Raw genomic sequence first — 27702 nt, forward strand, 5'->3', positions numbered from 1 at the left:
AGAAGAATGAATGAATGAATGAATGCTTTCATTAGTCCCACGTGAGGCTGCCACTCAGGCGGTGCCAGCGTAAAGACAGATGGTCCAGTGCAGATACAGCAGGCTGAACAGCGCTGTAAACAGCACATGCAATGTTCCAATGGGGTTTGAGAGAAACCATACTGGTGTGTAGGACTGCACAGCTTTGATAAAAGTAAGCATCACAAACGATTCCTCTCCATACCAGAGTGTCAAGATGTTACCAAGCAAACCCACCACGATGTCGCCGTGATGTCCAGTCATTTAACAGCAAACGCCAGTTGCATTATTGTAAGTTTTGTCTCATGAATCCACCTGCAGGCTAGACGTCTCTGTGTAATTACAGCTGATATCTGGTTAAAAGACCCTCCTCCCATCACTGTTCTCTACGCTCTGCAGGGTCCAATCCCCGTTACCAGGAAGAAGCTCGCCGGAGCGATGCACATAAATGCATTGTTAAACTGTGATCCGTCTCCCTCCTCCACAGACGCTGCTTCCAGACGGCTCACTTCTACGTGGAAGACAGCAGTTCACCGAGAGTAGTGGCCAATGAGACCGCCCCCATCGTCGCCATCCCAGGTAACCACCTCCCTCAGCACTCTTCACTCTGGACCTGACGTGTCCAGATGCGTCGGCCCCGTGGTTTCCTCTCATTCATGTTCACTATCAGCTGTGGACGAGCTCCTGCAGCAAGGCCTCGTCCCTCGTCCCAGCAGCCGAGCTGCACCTGTCTGGGTCCCACTGCCAGATTTATCTGCTCAGAGTCAGTCAGGCGTCCATTTTTGCTCTGTGGGGTTTCAGGCATGGGCTATATTTACAGCAGAGGTCATAAGTCAGAAAGACGAGCCCAGCAGGACTCGTCTGCTCTGGAGCAGTCCACACTGCTGCTCAGCCGCTCAAATCAACCAATGAGTGAACTGCTGAAAGAGCCGCAGGGGAGCAGTCACGAAAATGCTGTGATTAGTCTTTCTGCCGAATCTGTGGGATTTCTAGTTGTACTGACCGGAGATCCTGTTGGGCTTTGCCTGCTCTCAGGTTGTCAAAACTAGAATAGCACATAAAAGAAAGCCATACTGCTGGCCCTGTCACTCTGGAGCTCCGTGGCGGTCTTTGGGATGGCGGCAGTGCGGGTTGAAGCGTGCTTTGGCTCTCAGCTGTGCTCCGTTCACAACCAGCAGAGAACGCAAACTGACTGGCACAGCGCAGGAAATCAATCCGCCAAAGTCCAGGGCTGTCTGAAACCGAGTTTTAAAGTCTGAAACGTGTGTCATGTCGCTGAGGGCTGTGGCGGACTGGAAGACGCAGGGTTAAACGTGGACAGTCTGAGATCAATCATCCATGTGTGGCAGGAGCCCGAAGCAAAATCATGGGAGAAACAGTCAGAACAGTCGTAGCAAAAGGAAAAATGTCACGCGGGATTGTCGCGGATGAATGAACATCTGGGCGTGGTGTGTCTCAAACGGATCTCAACATCTGCTCGACTGCTGCTGCGGTGAAGAACATTCTGAAAGTTTCACGATGGCATGCAGTCAGTGAGTTAGTGGCTTTCTGTATTCAAACACATTATCTCCACGCCTCCACAGGCAATACCAGGTCAAACGATTGACCTCAACTGAGCAAAGAAACAAGCTGCGCAGAAAAGTTCCTGTGTATGGCGTAAATCTCATCTGCAGATTTTCCAATCGTTAATTCTAGCTTGAAGGTTATGTAAAGGAAGGCGTCAGGAGCAGAGAGAAAAGTCACATTCTTGTGGAAGAAATTTACTTTTTTGGTAAAAAACTGGACTCTCAGGGGACCCACTAGGATTCTTATAGCCTGCCTGTTTCCCTGCCTGCCTGCAGGCCTGCGTGTGTGTGCGTGTGTGTGTTTGCATGCCTGTGCGTGTGTGCGTGCGAGGGTAAACCCTTCCTAGGGCTGCTACTCAGGTCCAGGATTGTAAACCAGAGCCGACAAATCAATGAAAGCTTGTGGAGCCTCCTGAGAGAGGCACCAGGGTCCACCAGGGTCCACCAGGGTCCACCAGGGTCCACCAGGGTCCACCAGGGTCCACCAGGGTCAGTGAGACCAGCACACACGGATGGGGTTGGACGGGGACACGTCCCTGGTCTCCCCGCTGCATCACTCCTTACTGTCCTGGTGTTGTGTTTCGGTCTCTCCAGGCTGCTGGAGGAGACGTGGTGTGTGACCATCTGTTGGACATGTTAACTGCCTCACTGAGCTCAGACCATGAGCCTCGTACATCCCATAATCCTTCTTAAGACCTCCTGCTGGATAGAAAACACGCGAGCAGAAAACACTTCCTGCTGCACACACACACACACACACACACACACACACACACACACACACACACACACACACACACCAAAGGCATGAGCGCTGTAAACAGATTCCATCTTCATAAAAAAGTAAATTTTACAGTTTTTGAGTGATTGAGCATGAATTATTCCTGTTGCTTGTTTTGAGTCAAGTCTTTGCAGGGGCAGTTTCAGTCGAGGTTTCGAGGGGAAGGTTACCTCCTGGTCTTTATTTCATCTGCGTTGGAGAGGAAATGTGGTGTAACCATGTACAGGTGCCTTGATGGGACATAAAGGCAGAAAAGTACTGCCTGGGTGAACTATAATCTTTATTTAAAAGCTTTATTTAAACAGACCTGGATTGCTTTATTTGAGAGTCTGTTGTGCTGACAGAGGTTAGTCTCAGCTCATCTCTACAGCTCAGAATCTTCCAAGAGGCCTTTTATCCAGTGTCTCAGGCTCAATGATCTTTTAAATGTCTGTGTGTTTCAGACAAATTAAGTGATTTTACTTTTCATTTTGAAGGTCAGAAAGTAACTTTACAATTTTTATTTGAATGTTGGATTTCACAAAGCAGCAGAGAGGAAATGGGAGCATCGTTCTGAGCTGGACGTCAGTGGACCAAAGCCGAGGAGGACAGCAGTGTGGACAGAAAGAGCTGCATCATTTCTCTCATATTAAACATCCCATGGACACAAACCGGTAGACGTGTTTGTTGGTAGGCCACAGTCAAAGAGAAGCACGGCGAGCTACCGTCGTACTGTCCCTCCCATTTCAGAGTTAACTATTCAAATGGAAAATGAAATATAAAGATTATTGAGACCTTTTATAGGTGTCTTTGTCGGGTCAGTCAGAGCCTTTTTACCTTTGAGCAGGACAACAAACCACAGCTCAAATCCAGCAGGAGCTGTTATAAAAGTGGACAACAGTGACTTTGCCACAGAGCTCTGTAGAAATGTTCAAATGTTCCATTGCAGACAGAAACACCTGCAGGAGAGAGCTGGGAAACAGCAGCAGACAGGTAGAATGTGCTTTCAGGCAGATATGAGAGGTGTTCAGAAGTTCACTGTGGCCAAATATGCAGAAAGTCTTGCCTGAGACCATGGCGCTGGATTCCTTCCATGCTGAAGTCACTCATGTTCATTGGTGTTTTTTCAAGACTCAACATTGTTCTCGTTTTCTCCAGTAGTTGAAAATCAGAAGTAGCATGATATTTAACAGAAATGGTGAAGGAGACATGTGGCCTCTTGTGGTAAAAGAGACAGTAGAAAACCTGACATGAGAGCAATAAGAGCCTTAAAGCTGGTGTCCGGAGTTTCCGTTCGTTTCCAAGTATGTATCATTTTTCAACAGAGCTTAAACGTGTTAGTTTGGTTCGATACCACAATATCATATTAGCATAAAGCAATATAAGAATGTATTTATGAGCCCCGCCTTCGTCTCATAGACCCCCATGTTATCCGAAAAAGTGCCGGTCAGCGTCAGCCAATAGACTTCGAGCTTCCGCCTTGTAGCGCTGTCAATCAAAGTGTGTCGCAGCCAGAGAGCACGGCCGCTCGCCCAGCAGAGGAGAGTTAGCTCTGCAGCAGATATATCCACCGTCTGCTGAACATCCACCGTAAACAGCTCAACATGGAGGATGCTGTAGGACTCAGAGGCTCTCATTTTCACCCCACAGATAATAGCGTGCACAATTAAAGGGGCGTGGCTTGGTCGCTCATGAAAGCAGAGGGAGGGGGGAACCTGAGACGTTGGATTAAAAAAAACCTCTCTTTCAAAACTCCGGACACGAGCTTTAACCACAGAGCTCCCCGTTTAGCTGTGTTCACTGACACACAGATCTTTTTTCCCAGTTTGAATGTCTCATTGAGCATTTCATAAGACGCGATGTGAGTGAGTGAATGCTCTCTGCTGGTACTTGATGAGGGCTATTATGAAGACAGCAGTGGAGAGTTTGAGCTGTTGTGTAATGTTTGTTTTTTAATAAACACTCTGGGTTGATTCTGGGTCAAATCCAGATACTCGAGGTGAACCCATCAGAAAACCATCAGTTGTTTGGTTTGTGTCGACAGTCCAGGTCTGGATGAACCAGCCCATGAGTCTGGCTCTGCCTGGAAGAGTCAAAGTCAGGTCCGGGTCTCTTTTAAACAGTCGTGGAGTATTTTAAAAACGTCCAGCTCATATTTAGTGTCCAGATCTATTTTTGAGGGTGTGTGTCAGCTGAAGAAAGTCTGGATCTGCTTTGTGGAGTCTGGATGTGATGATCTCTCGATCCACAGGCCTGGTTAAGAAGTATAGTTTTTTAAACACACGTCATCTTTCTTGTGAATTTTACTCACTTTGCAACTGAAAACATCCTGGCCCTCATTTATCAAACGGCAGTACGGCGGTATACGGGCATACACCCGTCGTACGTCCATATGAAAGACGGGTTAGTTATTTATCAATTTGGTCGTGACCGTTCGGAAAGATGAAATCTCACGACAGGTCGGACATCGTGTACGCAAGTTTCAGTCAGTGCAGATTTGCGGTGCAGCGCAGAAAAACGTGGCGGAGCGTGAAAATAATTATAAAGCAAACCTCAAACACGCCATAAAGCACACGCAGCACACATTCAGGACAGATTAGAAATAAATAAATAAATAAATAAAATGATGCCCTTACGGAATAGCTAATAAAATTCTTCTTTGTGGGATTAATAAAGGATTTTTAACTTTCAATAACTCCGCTGGTCCATCCTGCCACGGAGAGGAGGCAGTTTTATCAGTGCGCAAAGACGAACAGCTGCTGCTGCGGAGCAGCTTCAGACGCTCAGATCCAGCGGGGGAAACGCTGCTGTTCCTGTTCATCCCCGAAAAGGTGTGTGACTTTATTTAGGCAGATTTACACAATATTGCACTGGCCGATAGAGTTACTTTTGATGCGCCAGCCCCACAAGAAGATGCGGGAACCAGCAGAGCCTCCATGGGTCTGGAGGAGGAGACAGGACCTGAAGAACCGCTACTGAAACGTAAATAAACTCTAAAGTTTAGCAAATGATTTATTGAATCAGTGATGTGATGCCAGCAGTCTGGAAAATAACACATGAACTAAAGGGAGATTAAATCCAGACAGAGGACGTTTAGTCAAACATTTTATTACGACTTCTATAAATTGTCTTTAATTTAAGCGGCACCGGCAGCGGGGGGCACGCACCGCCCTCGTGGCCTGAGTCCCGGGTCCTGCTCGGTCCAGGGTCCTGCTCGGTCCGGGGTCCTGCTCGGCACCGGGTCCTGCTCGGCACCGGGTCCAGTACTGGGTGTGTCTCGGTGGGACCGTCCCCGCTGTGGGGAGGAGACCGGGCCGCGGTGCCGCTGCTGTCTGACTCTGAGACATCATTAAAGGAAACAATAAAACTCTGAGCTGTTTAACGTGAATCAGCCTCATTCTTTGTAATGTCAGGGTTAAATTAACGGACTATAATCTGTTCAGACCTCAGCTGGTGTCCGTTCGTCCTGGCGACGCTGCTCACTGCTGCCGCGAGCTTCCTCTAAACAGCGTTTTCCCCTTTAATTTCAGTTTTAATTCTTCCAAAGAGCTCCTCCTGATTCACCTCCACCTCAGACCTGACAGGATCCATTTCCAGCTCCAACTTTCTTTTTTCACCAAAATTGCTCCTTTTCCGTGTTTGACCTCAGTGGGCGGGGCATCAGAACTATAAATATTTCAGGGCGTAACATGTTAATGACGATCAAATTCAGCCGCCGCATTTATCAACACCCGATCACTCAAACGCTGAGATCGGCGAGGTACGGGAGTTTCTGTAATGCTGCGCGAGCCCCGTCGTACGATGAGCTCAGATATACACCGTTTGAAAGATGGATTGATAAATGAGGGCCAGTGTGTGTGCGAAAGAGTTACAGGTCCAACAGGTGACAGGCTTTCCATGCAGCACTTTTATTACATATGTATATTTATATTATGAATTTACTTCTGACAGTTCACGATGTAAATGTGACAAAGATTCATTTTAAAAGTTCTATCAAGATGACTTAAAGGATAAGTTCAGTTTAAACAGTTTTCACGTTGTTTTTAGAATGAAGTACAACAATATCCTCACCCAGAAGGCTTTTCTGATCCCAACAGAGCTTCGGGAGAAATTAGATCCAAAATCAAGCGGCGCACATCCGTATAGGTCTAGCAGACGGGGCATCGGTGACGCCGCTCCTAAAACGGCTTTAATCGTCAAAAAGCTCATTAGTTTCACCAACGTTTCATCACGGTCCGCTCAGCCTCTCCTCCACCACAGCCCGGGGTTGTTGTTGACCTCTGACCTGAAAGCTTTGTTTACGGCTGCCATGCCATGCGCAGTCCGGCTCTGGCAGCCGTCCTTCTCTTTCCTCTGCCTCGCCTCGCGATGAGCTCTTCATCTGTATCTTCTGGCTCCAGACTGTAAGGACACCCTTCATATTCAAAGTTCTCGTCCACAACGTCTTCATCCGACAGATATTTATTCATTTTACACTGAACTGGAAAAAAAAGCACCGTGTGTAGCCTCAGGTTGCCCCGGAAACAGTGAGCCGTGCTGCGCATGGCACGGTGCCGTAAACAAAGCTTTCAGGTCAGAGGTCAACAAAGCAACCAAAACATTTCTCTGGCGACACCGGGCTGTGGTGGAGGAGGCGATTAAGTGTAGTAACGGGGCTTCCCTGAAGCTGCGGTGAGGGGGGATTAGAGTTCAGGGTGGTCAGGAATAGTTAGCCAGCTGCTAAGCTATTAGAGGGAGGAGGAGAGAGGGGGTCCTCCAGTGTCATGACGGGAGAGACCGCCGAGCAGCTCTGACTCCGCCCACAGCCCACAGGCGAATTGCTATTGAGCTCTGGAGCTCTGCAGATGTGAAGTTCTGGGAAATTGCACAAGTTTTGTGAAACTTAGTAGAAAGAAACTTCTTAATCACTGTTTTAGTAATCCTGAGAACACTGAAATAGCTGCAAAAGGGGATTTGAGTGGGGCTTTTAGAAGGTTGAGGTGGCCGATCTGTGTGGACCCGTCCCTGTCAGGGCGTACAAGCTCATATTCATCCAGGGCCCCCACTCCGCCGTCCCCGCCGGCAGCCCCTCCGTAAACTGCTCCAGAACCAGCCGGTGGACGAGCCGCTCCTCTGACGGTCTCCTGCAGCTGCAGCCGCCTTGCTGCGTCCTTCAGCTGGCCGGCGAATGTAAACGTCGGCGCCGTCCTTCCGAGCCGTGCTCCTCTGAAGCGGCTCTGGTGATCTTCTGGGCTGAGGCCAAGTCGGTCGCGGATGGCCTGCTTCACGTTTTTTTGCTTGCATTGGCCGCCGTGTTCATCTCAGGCGTATGAAAAGAGATTCACGTCTTTGGATTACCATACCTTGTTGTCGGTCTGTCATTGGTTTCTGTTTGGCAGGATGAAGCTGGGGTGGTTTCTGACCTTTGTCTGACTACTAACAGACTCAGTGAAAAGGACAGTGCAGGAAAGCAGACTCCCTGTTGTTCCTTGTAACTCCGACCAACAGAAAGCCGTTTGCCCTGTAGTGTCAGTGGAAATGTTCCGACGGTGGGGTTGATGCCTCAGGGTGTGTCCAGGTCGCTCGGAGCAGGCAGGTACCCATCTTCTCCAGCTGATTGAGATTCAGTTGTGTTAAAATTGGAAATGTATAAGAGATGTGCAGCAGGGTCCTGGTAACATTTGCCCGTGTTGTGTTGTGCATGTGGAAATGGTACATTTGTAATATTGGCTCCATGAGGACAGAGTGTCTGGCTCTGCAGGGGGTCTTACCCTGTGCTCTATATGTAGTTCAGAGTGAGGAGCAGACACAGAAAAACCAAAATCTAAACCAAACAATGAACTGGGGTGTTAGAAAGGGTTTTTGTTGTTGTGGTTTTACATGTTGAGAAGAAAAGGAAAAGTACAACCCTGATTCAAAGGTATTCCTATCCGCACTCAATAAAACTGGAGTGAGACTCATCCTTTTCCACGTGAATAACCAGGGCAGGATTTTACTGAGATGGAAGCTCCACAAACAAGGAAGTGTAATGGAAGGTTAGAGATTTCCACCCGTTCCCATCAAACCCCCGCAATACACCCCCTTCTAATGTCTTGTTTTTCATCAGGAAGACAAACGCAGGACCCTTCAAATTAAAAGCAAAGAGACGTTGTTGAGTCCTGACTCGCACTGTGGTTCCCTTCAAAGACTGAGTCTAATTCTGAACAGAGGCTCAAATTACAGATGTTCAACAGCATCTGAACTACTAGGTTGACCTTGAGATCATTTATTTTATTTATTTAACCTATATTTAACCAGGAAGGTGCCGTTTAGATTAAAAACCTCTTATTCAAGGGAGTCCTGGGGGTGAACAATAAAATGATACGACGACAGGATACAATGTGAGAAGCAGAAAAGCTGCAGAAACAGTGATGCTTTGCAGGGTCCTGTCAATGTTCCAGTGCTACTGCCAGAAATCGAACCTAAACTTATATGTTGTAAATGATGCCATCCGATCAATGACTAGATGAGGAACACATGAGAAGAACATGGTCCAGATTCCCCAAACTGAGCGTCCGTGGATGTATTGGCAGATCATATCATAGTTGATCCACATTTGTCCTTCATTTAGGTGTACTGTAGACCCAGACAGCCATAACCATCCAAATGTGAGTGAAACCAGTGAAGTGCACAAATTATTCTGGGACTGAGCTCCCACCTCTTTCACTAATATTGTAAACAGTGCAGGAACATACTTGACTCTAGATCCCATCACCTGGAAAATACTGAACAGTATATATAAACCTCCAGGTGTCCGTTTTCAACATACATTCATATTGGGTTTTGAACTTGAAAAATGTTTTTAAAAAATGTGTTATGAATGGCATGAAGCTCGCCGTCACGTCTGCTTCCTGCCGTCTCAGCGTTAGGACTGTTGCAGGTGATGGAGACATCATATGATCGTATTTCTCTAACTGACATTGAGTGGGGCTCCCCCTGGTCCAGCTCATTAGGAGCAGGTGGTTTCACCTCTTTGGACCGGTCCGATTCCAGTGAATGTGAGCAGATTACCAGTGCTGGGTTGCGGCTCCAGGGTGAATCCACTGTCATGTAATCCTGATCCTCTTTCTTCTCTGCAGATGACATGGACGCTGTTCCAGTCAAGCAGTTCACCAAACATGTTTCAGAGCTTTACTCCAACAACCAGCACGGATTTTCTGAGGGCTTTGAGGTAAGCTTGTAACACTCCACAGCAACTGCTTCTGTGTTGTTCTGAGCTGTAAACCTGGAAAGCAGGTGTACAATAAAACTGCTTTACCACTTCAATCTTTCAGGCAGATTCATATTCAGCCTGTGCTGCGACAGGAACACCTCCCCACCTGATGACAGCCTCACACCAATACATCTGAATAGCAGTTATTTATTGGTCCCCCAGACTCCACCCATGCAGAGGCCACACAGCGCAGGCTCTGGGGGAGTGGCGGCACCTGCTCAGGGTGCATGCGGGAGGAAATCCCACCCACAGACAGGGAGAACAGGCGACTCCACCCAGGGACATGAACCCATAACCTCACTGTCCGGTGTGACTCCTCCACATTGATTTTCATCAGCACGCTGCAGGAAGACCGTCATGGCCGCGAAAATAGGCAATAAGCTTTGCTGGAACATGTTTGGTGATATGTGTAGGAATTGGTAGCTGGTTAGCGACTTCCTGTCTGGAAAAGCTACTTCACTGAAATGTGGCTGGTGAATGTTCTAGCGTGGGAGAAAACTATTAATCAAAATCATATTTCAGTGCTGTGATTTCAGAAAATAATTGAGTGCTTCTTGTGGTTTTCTTGGTATTATGAGTGTTTTTCTACATTGTAGAATGTTTTATTACTTGCAGTACATCATCATGCGCAGCTTTTCATGGTCACGGAGGCCCAGCCCTGTTCTACAGTCATAAAGCCATTGTCAGGATAGACTTTTACCCCTTTCCCTCTGAAACTAGCAGGTCGACCCGTGTTTAAAAAACCCGGGTCGACCTGCTAACAATCAGTGAATGACTCCTTTCCCTCTGCCTGCAGACGTGGCCTTGTTTGTCTGCTGGCGAGCCGCGTCGCTGCATTCTCCCACGCTGATGGTGTCCCACATTGATGACATCATCAGCGTGACGGAGCACCGTCCCCTTGCCTGTGGACGAATCTCCTCTTGCCCACGGATCAGGAGAAGCTCTCTGGTCTGCTGTCTTGCCTGTAGTAGGTTTTCCAATAAAAACCATCCACAGGAGCTTATGGCTGACGCGTGTTTCCAAGAAAAACGTTTGTCCTCCACAAAAGTTCTTCATCTGACATTTATTGAACAAAAATATACCAAAAAAAGAACTTCCAAACACAGCTATAAAAATGCACAAACCTTGAAAGATCTTAACTAGTTTCTAAAACGTTCCTAATATATAACAGGTCCACCACGGTACCACGGTCAGAAAAACCGTGAGCTCCTCTGGGCTCTCAGGCAGCACCAGTTTCTTAAAGTGACAGGCTCCTATTTCGTCCTGTATTGTTATGAGCTCATTAGCTCAAATTAACCAAACACTGTGGCTGTGTACATTATGAGAATGCAAATATCATTAAACCATGCACATAAAAACTGTTGAAATGCCACAAAACAATAACTCAATAACTTAACTGAAATTGTCATCAGTAAACACAAATTATACATGCTGCACCGATCTTGCCAATGCTGGGTCATCTTGACGACGGATATCTCACGCTGTGTCCAGAAACAACAACTAGCGCGCTAACGTAGCCGCGCTGCGTCGACCCGGCTGTGCCTTTCACACTCAAGCCGAGCCGGAGGCGAGCCTATTAAAACCCGGGTCGCTTGCAGGGTCGATCGGCCCGGGTCGGAAGGCCGATGAAACCCTTTCCCGCTGCCACGAGGAGCCGGGTGTTAGCGGGTTTAAACGGGTTTTTAGGCCAGTGGGAAAGGGGTATCAGGCACTAAATCGTATTTGTAGGTTTGAGTGACAGCACATTCAGTTTGTCTCATACCGACGCATAGCTCAGTTGTTAGAATGGACTGTCTGTCAGTCGGAAGGACTGAGGTGGAATTCAAGGACGGAGGTTAAAACAGTCATTCTGTCCAAACTCCCTGTAGCACTGAAGCCTTTTCATGAGTTTGCACCACAACAGATGACATTCAATCAGACTTATCTGAGCTTTCTCCTGACAGGCGATTCATATAGTGACAACAGTCCAGATCTTTTTACCTCCCTAAAATATTGTAACTCTAAAACAAGCTAATCCTCAGGTGGCTGAGCCATAATAACATTGACCAATGACGGCCAGAATTGTTTTAAAAAAATGTACACAAAAACATTCATTGTGGCTTCTCTGACAATACCAGGAGGGAAATACCTATGATTAGAGTCCTGCATGGCATTTTACCTCAGTGTGATTTTGAATACATAACAGCACCTCAGTAAATCCATTTAGATGAAGTATTTTAAAGTCTTTCAACATTTTTCATTTTTTTAACTCCTCTGAGACATAAGAAAATATAATCAGAAAAAAAAGTTGATTAATCATCCTTCCAAAGATCTGCTTCATCATTTCTGGTACAGCCAACTTGTTGTGATACTGGGGGGAACTGTCAGCTGTTTTAAAAATGAATGGATTGTTTTCCATTGTGCAACTCAGAGACCAGTTACTGAAAGGTTGTGTGAAGGACCCATCGATGCCGCCGCCCTCCGCTTCCAAACTTTAACTCCATGGAGTCTAGCAGCTACGTTATAGGAAACGATGCATTTTCATTTTCAGCTTAAAAAGCCACCGCTGGTCCTGATGCCATATTTACCTTTCTGACCACTTGGCAGACGGATGCCCTCATCACTGATGCTCACAGTTGTGTTTGTGTGACAGTGTGGTAACATGAAGGCTTAGTGTCTGCACGGTGTCAGGAACCACCTTTTGATCACGGCTGCATGACTTCACCTGCAACCCGATCTGCTACATCCCAAAATAATCCCCACACCCCAGTTACCGTGATGAGCTAGTGGTGCTACAGCAGGGCAGTTGGTGTGTGAAGCTCCAGAGGACGTGAGGCCGAGGGGTCAGAGCCAAATCCAGCCCTGAGCGAGCAGCCAACAGCTGCTAGCCTGGCATCAGCTCCACGGTAAACCACTGGCAAACAGTATAGTCACAGGCTGCCACACCCAGGGTCTCCCTCGCTTTTAGGATGTGGACAAACAGGCAGCAGCCACTCAGCAGGAGACTTAGAGAAAATATGTACAGGAAGTAAACAAGAAAAGATCTCCAGGGCAAAAGCTGTGATTTATTTTGGGTCTGAAATTGCCCTTAATCCAAACTCTAGTCAATTTAATGTTGCCGTTACACTCCAGCATGTTGAACCATGCCCTCAGGTCAAGAAAATAAATGAATATGCCAAGAAGTGGATGTGGTTTGTTTAAGCAAAGGGCATAAAGGCAGCAGGAACACTCAGTGCAGGAGAGGAGAAGGATGGATCAGACCGAACAGGTCCAACCGGCTTCACAGCACTGAAAAACTAAAGCTGTGAATCATGACGCATGCATCCAGAAGATGGCAAAATGTACCATAAAATGTATTTCCATAAGGTGAGCCGTGTTGTTTCCTGGAAATGGTCTCTCAAATGTCACATTCATGCTGCCACAATCAATAAACAGGGAAAGGAGCCGCGTTAAGAGCTCCGAGAGGAGCTTCCTCTCTCTGCATTAAATGAAAGGTGCCAGTGAAGGAGAGGCCAGGGGCTCGTTACAGCTGAAAACTTTCATTAGATGCATACTTTGTGTACTTGGTGGCATGCTGTCCTGTGGGGAGTGACACAATTAAGCTGCTGGCCTCCAAAAAGTGGAGGGGTTCATTTCCTGAGGGCTTGTTTGTCTGAAGTAAGTTTTGTACTAATGTGTCTTCCCCGTTTCTGTTTCCTTTCCTCAGGAGGTTCAGCGGTCCACTGCTGACATGAACATCACATCGGAGCACTCCAACCACCCTGACAACAAGCACAAGAACAGATACATCAACATCGTGGCCTGTGAGTTTGTTCAAACGCAGCTCTGGTCTGAACCATGGGCCCTATGACAGGGGCATCCAAAACACGGTCCAGAGGCCAAAACCGGGCTGGACCAATCACATTACATCCGGTTTCAAACGTTCAGTATGGAGGCGTCCGGCTGGACTCGCTGGAGTCTTCCGAACGGGATTTGGGAACGCTATGGGGGACGTCACGAAAGCTCTATCCACTGTATTTACCATCTATGTAGCGTCGTGGGTAGCCCAAATTTTGTGACAGCGTTGCGCGCACGTGCAGGTGCCAGTCTACGCATGGTCCAGAGCGCCACAACAAACAAAACATGACGGACGCTAACTTTGAAAAGTGACAGTGTGAAGCCACCAGGCTGCAGCTCCGCCCACAGAGACACCCAGAGAGAGACACTGGAGGACGGGGACAGAGACTCTGTTGGGAGGAGAAGGTCTGCCCACAGAAGATCTAGTCACTGATTCAGAAGCAGAAAAAAAGGCTAAATAAACTCTGATACTAAATGATAATAGACTGACAATGTATGAGCTTGATTTCCTGTAAATAATCTGTGATAAAGGAGCAGATGAACAGTCTGGAGCCACGGAAAAGCTTGTGGATGAGTGGATGAGTGCGCCTGCATGGAGCGCACCGCTGAGCCCAAATGTAGCAGGAGAGAAAGCACGTGCACATCGGTGGTGCACGCACATGGGAAGCATGGACCAGGCTTAGAGGAATGTCGTCATTGTTTAATCTGGCGAGATCTCGTCACAGCCCCACTAGGGGGGCTTGTAACACCCGCCAATGTAATAATGCCCAAAAACGTAATAAACCACAAACATTATAAAAATATGCAGCTTTTAATGTAATAACCCTGCAAACGTAACACATTTTCCACAAACGCAATCGCCGCTGCCTACTACTAACGTAACACGCAATTTCACTCAAATGTAATAACTGTTACGTTTGTAGAGATTTATTACGTTTGTGGGAAGTGAAAATCTTCAACTTTCAATGTTGTAATAACTTCCCACATATGTAATAATGCAGTGAATAATGGCTGCTGCTGCTGTTTGATTGTTGTTGTTCTTGCCTGCTGACAGCCTCCTGACCGTGGGTATGGAGAAGCTCTCTCTCTTTGGTTTCAGTGGTAAATAATTGAATTAGTAAACCTTGAAATTCTTGACTAGACTGATAAGTGGTGTGTTTACTAATGAGCAAGAAATCAAATTTTCTTCTTTTTCTTTCATAGTCGATGGGGGTTAAACCTAACCTTGAAATCTGGTTAGTCAAAAACAAAAACAATGCCAAATAAATAAATAAATAAATAAATAAATAAATAAAATGGGCCTACTGCAATGTCAAGGTTGCCACATACAACATAGCAGTATAGGCTAGCTCACACAGACACACATGTCTGTAATGAATCTGAATCGAACTGAACTGTGTCAGATCTTGCCTATTTAGGCTATTTATAAGTGTTGTGTTTACAAAGAAGCAATTAATCGAGATTTCTCAACATCTTTATTGAAAAAATGGATGAGTGAATTATACACTGTCAAACTCTAAAAGGCTGAAGGCTGAAGCAACGAGGTTGATGAAAAACAGTGCGCAGGCTGCAAGGGGCCAGCTGGATATATAGATTTAGCACTATTTTATTTAGGATATTTATTGTTACTTTATCGTTGAATAGTTATGGAGAAATAAACCCTATTTTCAACCCGCTTTTATTTTTCCATATCAACCAACTAACTCCATATTATCTCGCTTAATATGCCAATTGCATAATTTACAATGTGTGTATTTGTGTTTCGTCACATCTCTTGGGGGGCGTGGTGCCACCGACACCAGAGGGTTATTATTGGATTCAGAAGGAATACGATCCCATCTTTAAAGGCGCTATCCGCGATTTTAATTTAACCAGGCCGAGAGAAATGCTTTTTACATCATGTACTACGAAGTCCATGCTACATTTCTGTGGAAAAAATCCCACATTGATCAGCGTGTTCTGGATATGTGGCCCTGCAAAGCGCTGCCTGAGGATTCAGCGTGACCACCTCTCTGCTCCACTGGCAGCAGCAGGCGGGGCGGGGCGGGGCGGGGCGGGGCGGGGCGGGGCGGGGCGGGGCCAACATTGCAAATTCATTTCTGCAGCTACTGTCTGCATTGGACATGTAGTGACAGGGTGAAATCTGGTTCACCTGAGACGAAGGGGCCGTTTATTTTGAACAAAAAGGGTCGAAGTGGCTTCTGCTGTGCCTGTAGCGTCGTGCACGCTGAGTGGGAGCAGAGCGGAGGGGGAGGGGGAGGGTTTTCTCAATGTGAGGAACCAGTCAGAGAGCTCGGGGGCGGAGCCAACATTTCACACTGAAGTCAGGGCTCAAGGACAGCTCCTTTAATGGTATGCTGGCTATACAGCCTGGTCTACATTCAATAAACTACAGCAGATTAACGTTTGGTCGGAGGGTTCCCCCCCTACCTGCTTATTGACAGGGCTGATACTGACAAAAGACGTAGACGACAGTATGTGATTGACAGAGGGAGATTATTAAAATAATCCTGTGAAATTATGAAGAAATCTGGATGTATTACTCATTTGTAATCACAACAGTTATCAGTCAATAGGCAAGGATCCAAAGCGCAGAGAGAGAGAGAGAGAGAGATTTTTTTTTATTTTAAAACCACACTTTTATTTACACAGTTTACAGTGATGCAGTGTGTGTCAGACTCTTAAAAACCATTCATATTTTCAAATTAAAAAATGTGCAAAGTGAAGTTTGTTGTTTTCCAAACAGCACAGAATGTCCTTAAAACACCAGACCTCTTTAAAAGTGTTTAAATCATTGTTTTGTTTAAAAAACCGGTATTGGAGCCAGAGTCTGGATTTGACGTTGACCTGCCACACTTCTCTGACGTCCTGTCCTCCTCTGACGTCCTGTCCTCCTCTGACGTCCTGTCCTTCTCTGACGTCCTGTCCTTCTCTGACGTCCTGTCCTCCTCTGACGTCCTGTCCTTCTCTGACGTCCTGTCCTCCTCTGACGTCCTGTCCTCCTCTGACGTCCTGTCCTCCTCTGACGTCCTGTCCTCCTCTGACGTCCTGTCCTCCTCTGACGTCCTGTCCTCCTCTGACGTCCTGTCCTCCTCTGACGTCCTGTCCTTCTCTGACGTCCTGTCCTTCTCTGACGTCCTGTCCTCCTCTGACGTCCTGTCCTTCTCTGACGTCCTGTCCTTCTCTGACGTCCTGTCCTTCTCTGACGTCCTGTCCTCCTCTGACGTCCTGTCCTCCTCTGACGTCCTGTCCTCCTCTGACGTCCTGTCCTTCTCTGCCGTCCTGTCCTTCTCTGCCCTCCACCTTGTTCCTCCTGCTGACATAAATCTCCATCTTGGCTTCCCCTGAGATAAAACTGAGGAGCTGCCACTTGTTTTTTTCTTTTTGTTTGTAGCCAGCTCCCATGATAAAAGTTCTCTCAGTAAAAGCAACACTAAAAAGACTAAAAACTGCCATTAAAAGAGTGAAGAAGCTTGTGAGCCTCTTACACTCAGTAAAAACGTGATAAATAGTCTCTCTGTGATGGCAGAAGGACGAGTGTTTAAACCAGCAGGGTGGAGGATGGAGAGAAAAGCACCGTGTAGAATCCTCCACTGGAGGTCTCCAGTCCGTTTTCTCAAGGGGGGGCTTGTATAAAATCCTCCACTGTGGGCCGGGTCCAGGTCCAGCCCGTCCCAGTCTCTGTGACCACACAGTGGGGGGCCTGTTGCTCAGTGCCCCCTAGTGGACGCTCTTCACACAGTTCCTGTAGAAAATCCTTTTGTCTGCTCTGTGAAGAGACAGTCTCTCAGGCTGGGTGGTCTTCAGGAGGGGGCCGGACAGATCCAGCTCCAGGCTCAGCAGGACCTCGGGGACGGGGTCTGGACAGGTCCAGCTCCAGGCTCAGCAGGACCTCGGGGACGGGGTCTGGACAGGTCCAGCTCCAGGCTCAGCAGGACCTCGGGGACGGGGTCCTCAGCATCCGGGGAGAGTTCTCCTCGGCTGTACCTCCTCAGCAGGCTCCTGTCTCTGGGCGTCAGAGCACTCCTCCACTTCTCCAGGAGCCCCTGGGACACCCGGATGGACTGCATCCCCAGCAGGGGGCCCAGAGCCTGGGCCTGGTTCAGGGCCTGGGCCTGGTTCAGGGCCTGAGCCTGATTCAGGGCCTGGGCCTGGTTCAGGGCCTGGGCCTGGGCCTGGTTCAGGGCCTGGGCCTGGGCCTGGTTCAGGTCCTGGGCCTGGTTCAGGGCCTGGGCCTGGTTCAGGGCCTGGGCCTGATTCAGGGCCTGGGCCTGGTTCAGGGCCTGGGCCTGATTCAGGGCCTGGGCCTGATTCAGGGCCTGGGCCTGGTTCAGGGCCTGAGCCTGATTCAGGGCCTGGGGCTGGTTCAGGGCCTGGGTGTGGTTCAGGTCCGGCCCCACAGCATCCACCAGCTGACCCACGGTGAGGGTCCCAGACTGGATCAGCCTTCCGGTCAGGCCGGGGGTCGAGGCTCCGCTGAGGTCCAGTCTGGATCCGTGGATCAGGGGTTCTTTCAACAGCCAGTGCAGAGAGTCGGCTTTCAGGAACCTTCTGCGTGAAAACCAGGCCCAGCATTTAAATAAACTCTGGTAAAACGGAGGCAGCCCCCCTCCCCTCCCCCCCTTGAGGTTTAGAAATCTGGGATCAGTCAAAAACAGAACATGATCCAACCCCAACGTATCGGCCCGCCTCAGGATGCAGCTGGCCACGCCTCTCCACACCAGATCCGCCGGTCCTGCCAGGTACCTCTGCAGGAACTGGAGTCTAAAAGTGGCGGTCCGGCTGGCCAAGTGGACCAGGCCCTGGCCCCCCTCCCCCCTGTGGGACCCAGTGCAGACCATCCCAGAAGAAATCTATCATTTTCTTTTGAATCTGAGCCAGGAGACCTGGAGGAGGGTCTGCTGGTGAGCCGAGGCCACAGCTGGGAGGAACCAGGTTCTTTAAAACCAGGACTCTGCCCCGAAGTGACATTTTGGGAGGAGCCACCTCCACCTGGAGAGCTTAGCCTCCACCTTTTCCATGACGGTCTCCCAGTTCTTCTGAACAAAGTGTTCCTTTCCAACGTAAATGCCCAGATATCTGAGGCCCTCCCTCCTCCATGGGAGACCGCCATGCCACCTGCCGACAGCAAGGGCCTCGCTCTTCCCCCGGTGACCCTCGCTGCGGATGCCACATTAAAATCTTTAATAATATTAACTAAAATATCTACGTCCCCTTGATTTCTTATAAAAACAATAAGATCGTCTGCATAGAGCGATAAAATCCTGCTATGTTGGAACTTGCAGTTCATCTGAGAAGCTGCTCTTAAGCTTTGGCATTTTCCTGCTCCGCTGTCGAATTAAGTAGAGAAGGAATTCATCAGTTCTCCATTAATAGTGTTGTAAACAGTCGGAATGCATTGATCTCATACCTTGTATTAACGGGGTTAATAAATAGAATTTAGATTGTTCTCTGATCCCACTCTATAGCGATAGGAGGCGCTACTGCGCCTGTTGAAATGGTGCCATCCGCTGTTAAACACCACAGAAGAAGAAGAAGTGCTCTGCTCCGTCTGTGTGTGTGTGTGTGTGTGTGTGTGTGTGTGTGTGTGTGTGTGTGTGTGTGTGTGTGTGTGTGTGTGTGTGTGTGTGTGTGTGCGCGCGCGGCGCAGATCGGCTCACAAGACGCCTCTCAGTAATCACGTCGCGCAACAAAGTCTCACAGTACTGTGTGCAAAGCGCTGGTTACGTTCACGTGCTGAGAAACAGTGAACCCCAGACATCTCCTTGAATTTAAAAAACCCTCCCGGACGCCCCGGACAGGACGTAAAAAGAGGACATGTCCGGGGAAAAGAGGACGTCTGGTCACCCTATGGTCAGTGAGGCCAGACTCCTGTCTGTTGCTCACATGGAGCCTGGCCGAGAAAATAAAACCATTCAGATCAGGGAAATGATCCCCACCTTCACCCGGTGCTGGTTCTGGGTCTGGTGTAAGAACATTTTGATTTTGTCTGCTGTATGGTGACCTGTTTCTCTGGGAGCCGCTAAAAGAAACATCGCTGCTGTCTGACACACACTCACTGTCACTGTCTGACCCCGCCCTCCACACTGACCTCTGACCCCGCCCTCCACACTGACCTCTGACCCCGCCCTCCACACTGACCTCTGACCCCGCCCTCCACACTGACCTCTGACCCCGCCCCTCCACACTGACCTCTGACCCCGCCCTCCACACTGACCTCTTACCCCGCCCTCCACACTGACCTCTGACCCCGCCCTCCACACTGACCTCTTACCCCGCCCTCCACACTGACCTCTGACCCCGCCCTCCACACTGACCTCTGACCCCGCCCCTCCACACAGCGTTTCTTTGCGTCTGCATTGTTGCCTTTTTTCTTTCTTTTCCCTGGTTTCACCCTGTCCACTCTGTCCTCCTCCATCTCTGCGAAAAAAAACCTGAGGTCCAGCTCCTCGCTCCGGTTATTGAGGATCATAAATCCGTGTCTCCTGGGACACACGGCGTTCTTCAGCAGCTGAGACTTCCATCCAGACAGGATGTCCTTCACCGAGGACACCACCTTTCCAGATCTGGCAGCTCGCGAATCAGAAGCTCATCTGGCAGAAGGGAGGGACGTTGGACAGGACGACCCGGACAGCAGGCTGAGACGGCGGCTGGACCGGGACCAACCTGTCCGCGACGGTGATGCCCGACTCCACCACGGCGTTAGCCTGCTCCACCTGGTCCAGGAAGACCACCACAGTGTTAGCCTGCTCCACCTGGTCCAGGAAGACCACCACAGCGTTAGCCTGCTCCACCTGGTCCAGGAAGACCACCACGGCGTTAGCCTGCTCCACCTGGTCCAGGAAGACCACCACAGCGTTAGCCTGCTCCACCTGGTCCAGGAAGACCACCACAGCGTTAGCCTGCTCCACCTGGTCCAGGAAGACCACCACGGCATCAGCCTGCTCCACCTGGTCCAGGAAGACCACCACGGCGCTGTTCATCCTCGCGACCAACTTGACGTTATCGTAGCCCACCTTCTCCCCCACAGCCAGGGCCACGCCCTCCACGCTGCAGGGGGCGGGGCCACAACCCGGACCCCGTGTCTGCGGGTGAGCCGTCTGAGGTTGGTCATGGCAGCAGCCAGACCCCCAAACAGACCAAAACCCACCAAGAACCCAAATAAACGATATAAACTAATAAATGTGCTGCGATTAATGAACTACAGTGAAAGTGAACATTAACAACTTAAACAAACAGAAAAAACAGGCTAAACGCCACAAAACACACACCACGCTCTCACACACTCCCGCCACCGCCCACTCCCAGCATGCACCGAGAGAGGGAGAGAGAGAGAGAGAGAGATGCTTGCGGTTTAGGGGGACGAGGGCGGAGTGGGGACGGGGGGGGGGGGGGGGGGGGGGGGGGGGATCTCTGTGATCGTGATCACGGATCATCTGGATTCCGTACCCAGGAGGCTGTCAGTAGGTAAGAACAACAACAATCAAACAGCAGCAGCCATTATTCACTGCATTCTTACATATGTGGGAAGTTATTACAACATTGAAAGTTGAAGGTTTTCACTTCCCACAAACGTAATAAATCTCTACAAACGTAACGGTTATTACATTTGTGGGAAATCGCGTGTTACGTTTGTAGTAGGCAGCGGCTATTACGTTTGTGGAAAATGTGTTACGTTTGCAGGATAATTACATTAAAAGCTGCATATTTTTATAACGTTTGTGGTTTATTACGTTTTTGAGCATGATGACATTGGCGGGTGTTACAGGGCTTTCTTCTGAATGTCACATTGCTGCTGTTACAGACCGGCTCTGGGTCAAGACGACTGTACTGCAGCTTGTGTTTGGGCTGAGAATAAAGGCAGCCCATCAACAGGCGCTAGAGCTAAAAAGAATCCAGCTATAGTGTAATAGATGATCCTTTTTCCCTGTGTGTTTGTGGTTCTTCTCACATGGTTTGAGTCGAGGCATTTCTGTGAGAAGATTTCATGTTCTTCCTGTGCGTGTGAGGGATTTCTCCCACAGCCTGTGATTGCTGGTTTGGGTGTGTGATGGACAGTTCATGGTGCACCCTGGGTCAGCTGGGATGGCTCCGGATCACTGGAGCCTGCTCACATCTGGCCACAACCACAAAACTCAGAAACCACCAGTCTGTCTGAAAACCATCACAGACCCCATGGTCCCCAAGCCCCACCACGGTCCTAGTGTGTGCGGGTCAGCCTGCGATCAGTATTTCATATTTTGACTCAATCAGCTGCTGCTGCAGTTGTTAGCAGCCCAGTCTTGTGTTTGCTGGGGATAAAGAGCAGGTCCTGAGTGATCTGTGGCCGTTAAATCAATCCGCTCAGCCCCGCTGGATCACAGGTCCATAATGTGATCCATGGTCTCCATGTGGACTGTTGGGGCAGTGCTGAGGCTGCCCTCACCCTGCCCGCTCTGTTTGCTCCTCAGATGACCACAGCAGGGTGAAGCTGAGGCCGCTGGCTGGGAGGGAATCCAAACACTCTGACTACATCAACGCCAACTATGTGGATGTGAGTCCCTCCTCCAGAAACTGGCTGTGTGTGCGATGAGGAGAATCCTCATTGATAACCTCGCAACATGAGCACGCTTGGAGAGATTGCAGTTTGATTTCAGAAGTATCACTTCCCATCATCCCTCCATCAGGGATACAACAAGCCCAAAGCCTACATTGCAGCCCAGGGACCGCTCAAGTCCACCTTCGAAGACTTCTGGAGGATGGTGTGGGAGCAGAACACGGGCGTCATCGTCATGATCACCAACTTAATGGAGAAAGGACGGGTATGTACTGCCAAGATCACAGTCCTCTCAACAAACAGCTTTATTTACCTGTCACTTATCAAGAGAGAGTGTCCCACAAGAAACAGGAACTCCAGCAAGGCCAGCTACTGCAATAAAACAATAAAGAGATTCAATAAAGTCAGGCCAACATACCAGGGCGTACCCAAATGAAACCGGAATTTAGTTGTAACTTTTTATTTCTTACATTTCAAAATAAAACACCACTGCCGCCTTCAAAATAATCTCCATCCGCATTAATGCAGCGCTCCAGCCGTGTCTCCCACTTCACCAATGTGTCGTCAGACCCGTGAGTGATTGTGCCGTTAAGGGCCGGCTGTGATTTGTCTGTCCCCTCCTCCACGTCTGCAAACCGCTGTCCCTTCAGCTGCTTCTTCAACCTGGGGAACAAGAAAAAGTCACTCGGGGCGAGATCCGGTGAATAATTCGGATCGGGGAGGACAGTCTTCCCATTCTCCGTCAGAAACTGCGAGACGCGCAGCGCCGTGTGCCACCATTTTGGCAGAGACCCGGCTCGGCCCCAAATCCTGGTTTATGATCCTCTCCAGGGACCCCAGGAGACCCCCCTCAGCTCAGCCACCTCTCCAACGCCCCGGCGTCGATCCGCCATCACAGCCGCTTTAATTTCCCCGACAATTTGGGCTGTGCGGGAGGTGGAGGGTCGTCCTGATGTGGGCTGATCCTCAGTGGACATCTGGCCCTTCTCAAACCCCCGGACCACTCATGGACCTGAGTCTCCCCAGAGCAGCATCCTTGTAGGCTTGCTGCAACAAGCTGAGTGTTGGGAAAATGAACTTTGGAAGCGTCAACGCAGAGCGTCATCCAATCACAGACAAGCACTCTGGGGAAGACGTCCCTCCTTGTGACGTGCTGACGCCGGCCAGAGGGTCGTCAAACCGGGCCGGGAGAGGTGGAAGTACCGCTGAAAGCGAACCTCATCCTCACGCAGCTCCTGGAGCAAATGGTGAAATTCGCCAAATTGCGAACGCCGCTGCAGGATGGGATGAACCCAAAGACGTCGCACAGGCGCCTGACGATGCCGTTTTCTGGCTTTCTTTATTAAATAAAGCCAGGCCAGTGTCTCGATGGGATCCGCCATTGTCAACATGAAGACAGGACACAGAAGCTCCTCCCACTCCCACCAGTGAGCTGCCGCGCGTCGCGCGCGTTGCAAGCGTCGTGTGAAATTTGAACACGAGTCGAATTCCACTCTTTACACGCGTCAACTTGAGGCGTCAGTGACGCCCGTGATGCTTGCAACGCGTCCGGTGTGAACGCACCGTTACTCTTTATGCTTACTACAGTGAGCTTACACAGGAGACCAGTAGGGGGAGCGGGAGAGCAAAAGTTACATAGTTCTGCTTTAACAGTGGAAATGAAAAAGTTCTATTCATTCATTTCGTCCTTGTGCAGACAAACATACAAAATTTACTGCTGCCTGTGTGCAGTAAGAAATAAAATACTCTTTTTTGTTATTTAGACTACAGTAAGAACACAAATCAAATCTCAAAAGGAGCTCTTTTTACAGTAATCAATGAGGACATGTTTGTTGAAGTGAAAAGAAAAACTAAATCAGCCGACTGAGAGATCTGGAACATCTAGACATCTAGTATAAAAAGAAAGCAACATGGTTAAAAGAAGCATAACATTGCAGAAGGTTCACAGATACCCTGCATTTATTGTTTGTGCCTCCTTTTGTCATCTCTTTTATTATGTCAGTACGCACTGGGAATGACCAGACGCCTGTGAATGCCTCACATTCTAATGTACGAGCTGAGTGAAGAGCCGCGGAGGCTCAGGTCATGAGAAAACCTACTCTGCTGCTCGTTCTGCAACACTGCTCTAGTCAGTAAGACAGAAGACATGAGTCCACACCACTGGCCTGGGGGGTGCAGGACCGTCTGCTGCAGCTGGACCAGAGGGTCCAATCACGGCACACCCGTCTTTATTCTGACTTTTATTTCATACAAACCAATCATTACAATGATATGCTGAGCAGCAGTGCATCTTTCTCCACAAACTCTGCATTGACATTGATTAAGAATGGGATTAATCTCAGTAGCATTTTAGATTTGCATGCTAACAGTGGGAGCACAGCTCAGCGTGACCACAGACACCTGTGTGACTGCTGGAGCATGTTTAACGCCATCGCCATAGTGGATGAGCTCTGCTTCCTTACCTAACAGTACTGCTGCTGTGCTCATGCTCCTGGATCATTATATTTGTTGTATATATTCAACAGACTGAACTGGTGCAAAGTTGTTGTGTCATGTAGCAAATTATCAGTTTTTTAATCTTAAGGCAATGGAGGAAAACAAGGTCCTAATCCAATATGGCGACCACATCGATACTGGAGCTGTCGACTGACTATGACCACCACCAATTTTATTTTTGTGGGAAGCAGCTCCTACAAATAAATGCTGCCATCTGGTAATCAAGAAGGACTTCATTCATACATTCATTTGATTAATTAGAGTAGCTCAATGAAGTACAGAGTTCTGGGTTGGGGGTCTGATGAGCAGCCACCGTCATGTGAACCGTACAAAATGAGAACCAGTGGACCCTGATGTGACCGCAGCGCTTTAATCTGGTTTTCATCCGGTTCCGCAGAGGAAATGTGACCAGTACTGGCCGTCGGAGAGCACGGAGGAGTATGGCCACTTGATGGTCACCCTGAAGAGCAGCAAGGTTCACGCCTGCTTCACCGTGCGCCGCTTCACCCTGCGCAACACCAAACTCAAAAAGGTGAGAAAAGGAGCAATGTCTTACCAAACACAGATTCTTTTATCCCTTACTGGTCTTAGACGGAGGAGAAGTTATAAAAAGTTATTTTATAAAAGGTAACGCACATACAGAAACATTAAAGGTAGAGATTAAAAACTAGATTAATGCAATTAAAAAACATAACATGTTAAATATGGTCAATTAATATAATGAATTAATTGCAAATAACACAATGGTTTTACATCCTCCTAAAGTATTGGAAAACATGAGCAGTGCTATACTTTACGATACTAATGGATTATTTGCTTTTATTAACCACTTCAGTGAAGCCCTTTCTCAGTGTCCACAGTATGCATGCGGTTCATGAAGGACATTGTTTTTACCTATAAGAGTGAGTGATAAACAGTCTTCAATCCCACACCCTCTCTCCGGTAAGCAGCACACAGTACAGTTAACTTTTATTCATCCCAGGCTCCAGAAGATAAAAGGATGTTGTTCAACATCGGGGAGAGATGGCACAGTATCTGTAGTGGGCCGGTCTGGACAAAAGATTCCAGGGCCACGTTTTGGTCCCAGTCCACCCCTGCCACGTTTCACAGGATTACCCAACTTTTTTGTTGAGAGAAGTAAACAAAACAAACACAGATGTACCTTACTGGCCCCTTCAGTATGTCACAACAGCAAAAGTAACACAAGATGACGACTGCTCCAGCAGCAAGCAAGTAGGAATTATAGTAGAAACCAGTCCTGGTCTTTAATGACGGAGAGTCCTCAGGGCGTCTCACTGACACCAGCTGGACCGGAATTTATTTCATCCTTCAACGCTCTGATGCAGATCAACACCATCCTAATCTCTCCAGTGAAAATCAGGAGTGTGGCTGTCCATCCATCCATCCATCCATCCATCCAGCCATCCATCCACCGGTCCATCCATCCATCCACCCATCCATCCATCCATCCAGCCATCCATCCATCCACCCATCTGTCCATCCATCCATCCATCCAGCCATCCATCCATCCACCCATCTGTCCATTCATCCATCCACCGGTCCATCCATCCATCCACCCATCTGTCCATCCATCCATCCATCCATCGGTCCATCCATCCATCCATCCATCCATCCACCCATCTGTCCATTCATCCATCCACCCATCTGTCCATCCATCCATCCATCCAGCCATCCATCCATCCACCCATCTGTCCATCCATCTATCCATCCATCCATCATCCATCCACCCATCTGTCCATCCATCCATCTGTCCATCATCCATCCACCCATCTGTCCATCCATCCATCTGTCCATCCACCCATCTGTCCATCCATTCATCCATCCATCCATCCGTCCGTCCCTCCATCCTTCCGTCCCTCCTGTAATAATAATGCATTGGTTTTATATAGCGCTTTTCAGGACACTCAAAGACGCTTCACATTGCATTATTCATTCTCTCCACACTGGGTGGTGGTAAGCTACTGCTGCAGCCACAGCTGCCCTGGGGCAGACTGACGGAAGCGAGGCTGCCAGTCTGCGCCATCGGCCCCTCCCACCACCAACCATTCACTCTCACAACTTTCATACTAGGCAACGTGGGTGAAGTGTCTTGCCCAAGGACACAACGACAGTTTTACGCCTGCGGGAGCGGGGATCGAACCGCCAACCTTTCGGTTATAAGACGACCCGCTCTACCAACTGAGCTACTGTCGCCCGTCGCCTGTAGACATGCAGTGGTGTCTTCCACCAGTGTGTGGACATTGCTCAGCTGGTTTCACCCTGATGTGACTCCCGCAGTGTGCAGGATGTTGTCATGACGATGGTCTGTGGGAAATGTGTTCTTGTTGTTGTTCCTGCTGTGTCCTGCAGTGTAAACAGCTGTCCTCTCTTCTCCGTGCAGGGTGGGAAGGGGAACCCTAAGTCCCGGGCTCAGGTTGAACGCACTGTTATCCAGTATCATTACACCCAGTGGCCCGACATGGGCGTGCCGGAGTACACACTTCCTGTGCTCACCTTCGTCCGCAGGTCGTCGGCCGCCCAGACACCTGAAATGGGTCCCGTGCTCGTGCACTGCAGGTAGTGTTCCTCATTCATGAGTTCCTCACCTCTGATCATAAAACACAGAGAGAGAACGGACGAGTGTGTCTGAAACCAGCTCAGCACATGCCAGAGACGTTCACTGCTGCTCACGCCTTGGTTCTTCTGGCTACAGCAGAGCCTCCGTGGCGCTGCAGCCTCCCAGCTGCACATATGGAAGGGTGTGTTCCACTCAGGCAGAGGGGGATTATGGGTAATGGCCCACTTGCTGTTGCCTTGAGGGGAATGAGAAGCCCTCTGCTATCACCTGCACTGCACAGTAATAACATGTCACCCTGCAAACACCACTGCTTCTCAACCACACACACACACACACACACACACACACACACACAGAGCAGGCAGTGACACATTCCTCACACTCACCCGGTGGTTTAAAGGCAGGAGGCAGGGATAAACCTGTCTGTGAGTATACTGTCTGCTGGTAACGTCACTGCTCCGTGGACACGCTCCCTGCTCCCTGCTCCCTGCTCCCTGCTCCCTGCTCTCTGCTCTCTGCTCTCTGCTCCCTGCTCTCTGCTCCCTGCTCTCTGCTCTCTGCTCTCTGCTCCCTGCTCCCTGCTCCCTGCTCCCTGCTCCCTGCTCTCTGCTCTCTGCTCTCTGCTCCCTGCTCTCTGCTCCCTGCTCCCTGCTCTCTGCTCTCTGCTCCCTGCTCCCTGCTCTCTGCTCTCTGCTCCCTGCT

The 27702-nt window shown here is 49.1% G+C and overlaps 1 protein-coding gene across 1 annotated transcript in view; it reads left to right on the forward strand.

Annotated features, from left to right (window-relative positions):
- The first annotated feature begins 259 nt into the window (after positions 1-259).
- Positions 260-27702, forward strand: part of LOC115388527 (receptor-type tyrosine-protein phosphatase gamma-like) — a 50674-nt gene continuing 23231 nt past the window's right edge. Inside the window, exons 1-8 of the mRNA XM_030091688.1 lie at positions 260-267; positions 506-597; positions 9441-9532; positions 13260-13356; positions 21841-21923; positions 22057-22191; positions 24820-24954; positions 26824-26999. Of these exons, the coding sequence (XP_029947548.1) occupies positions 260-267; positions 506-597; positions 9441-9532; positions 13260-13356; positions 21841-21923; positions 22057-22191; positions 24820-24954; positions 26824-26999 (818 nt within the window). The remainder of the gene's footprint in view (positions 268-505; positions 598-9440; positions 9533-13259; positions 13357-21840; positions 21924-22056; positions 22192-24819; positions 24955-26823; positions 27000-27702) is intronic.

The sequence above is a fragment of the Salarias fasciatus genome, chromosome 5 (genome assembly GCF_902148845.1).
Source record: "Salarias fasciatus chromosome 5, fSalaFa1.1, whole genome shotgun sequence".
Taxonomy (NCBI): Eukaryota; Metazoa; Chordata; class Actinopteri; order Blenniiformes; family Blenniidae; genus Salarias; species Salarias fasciatus.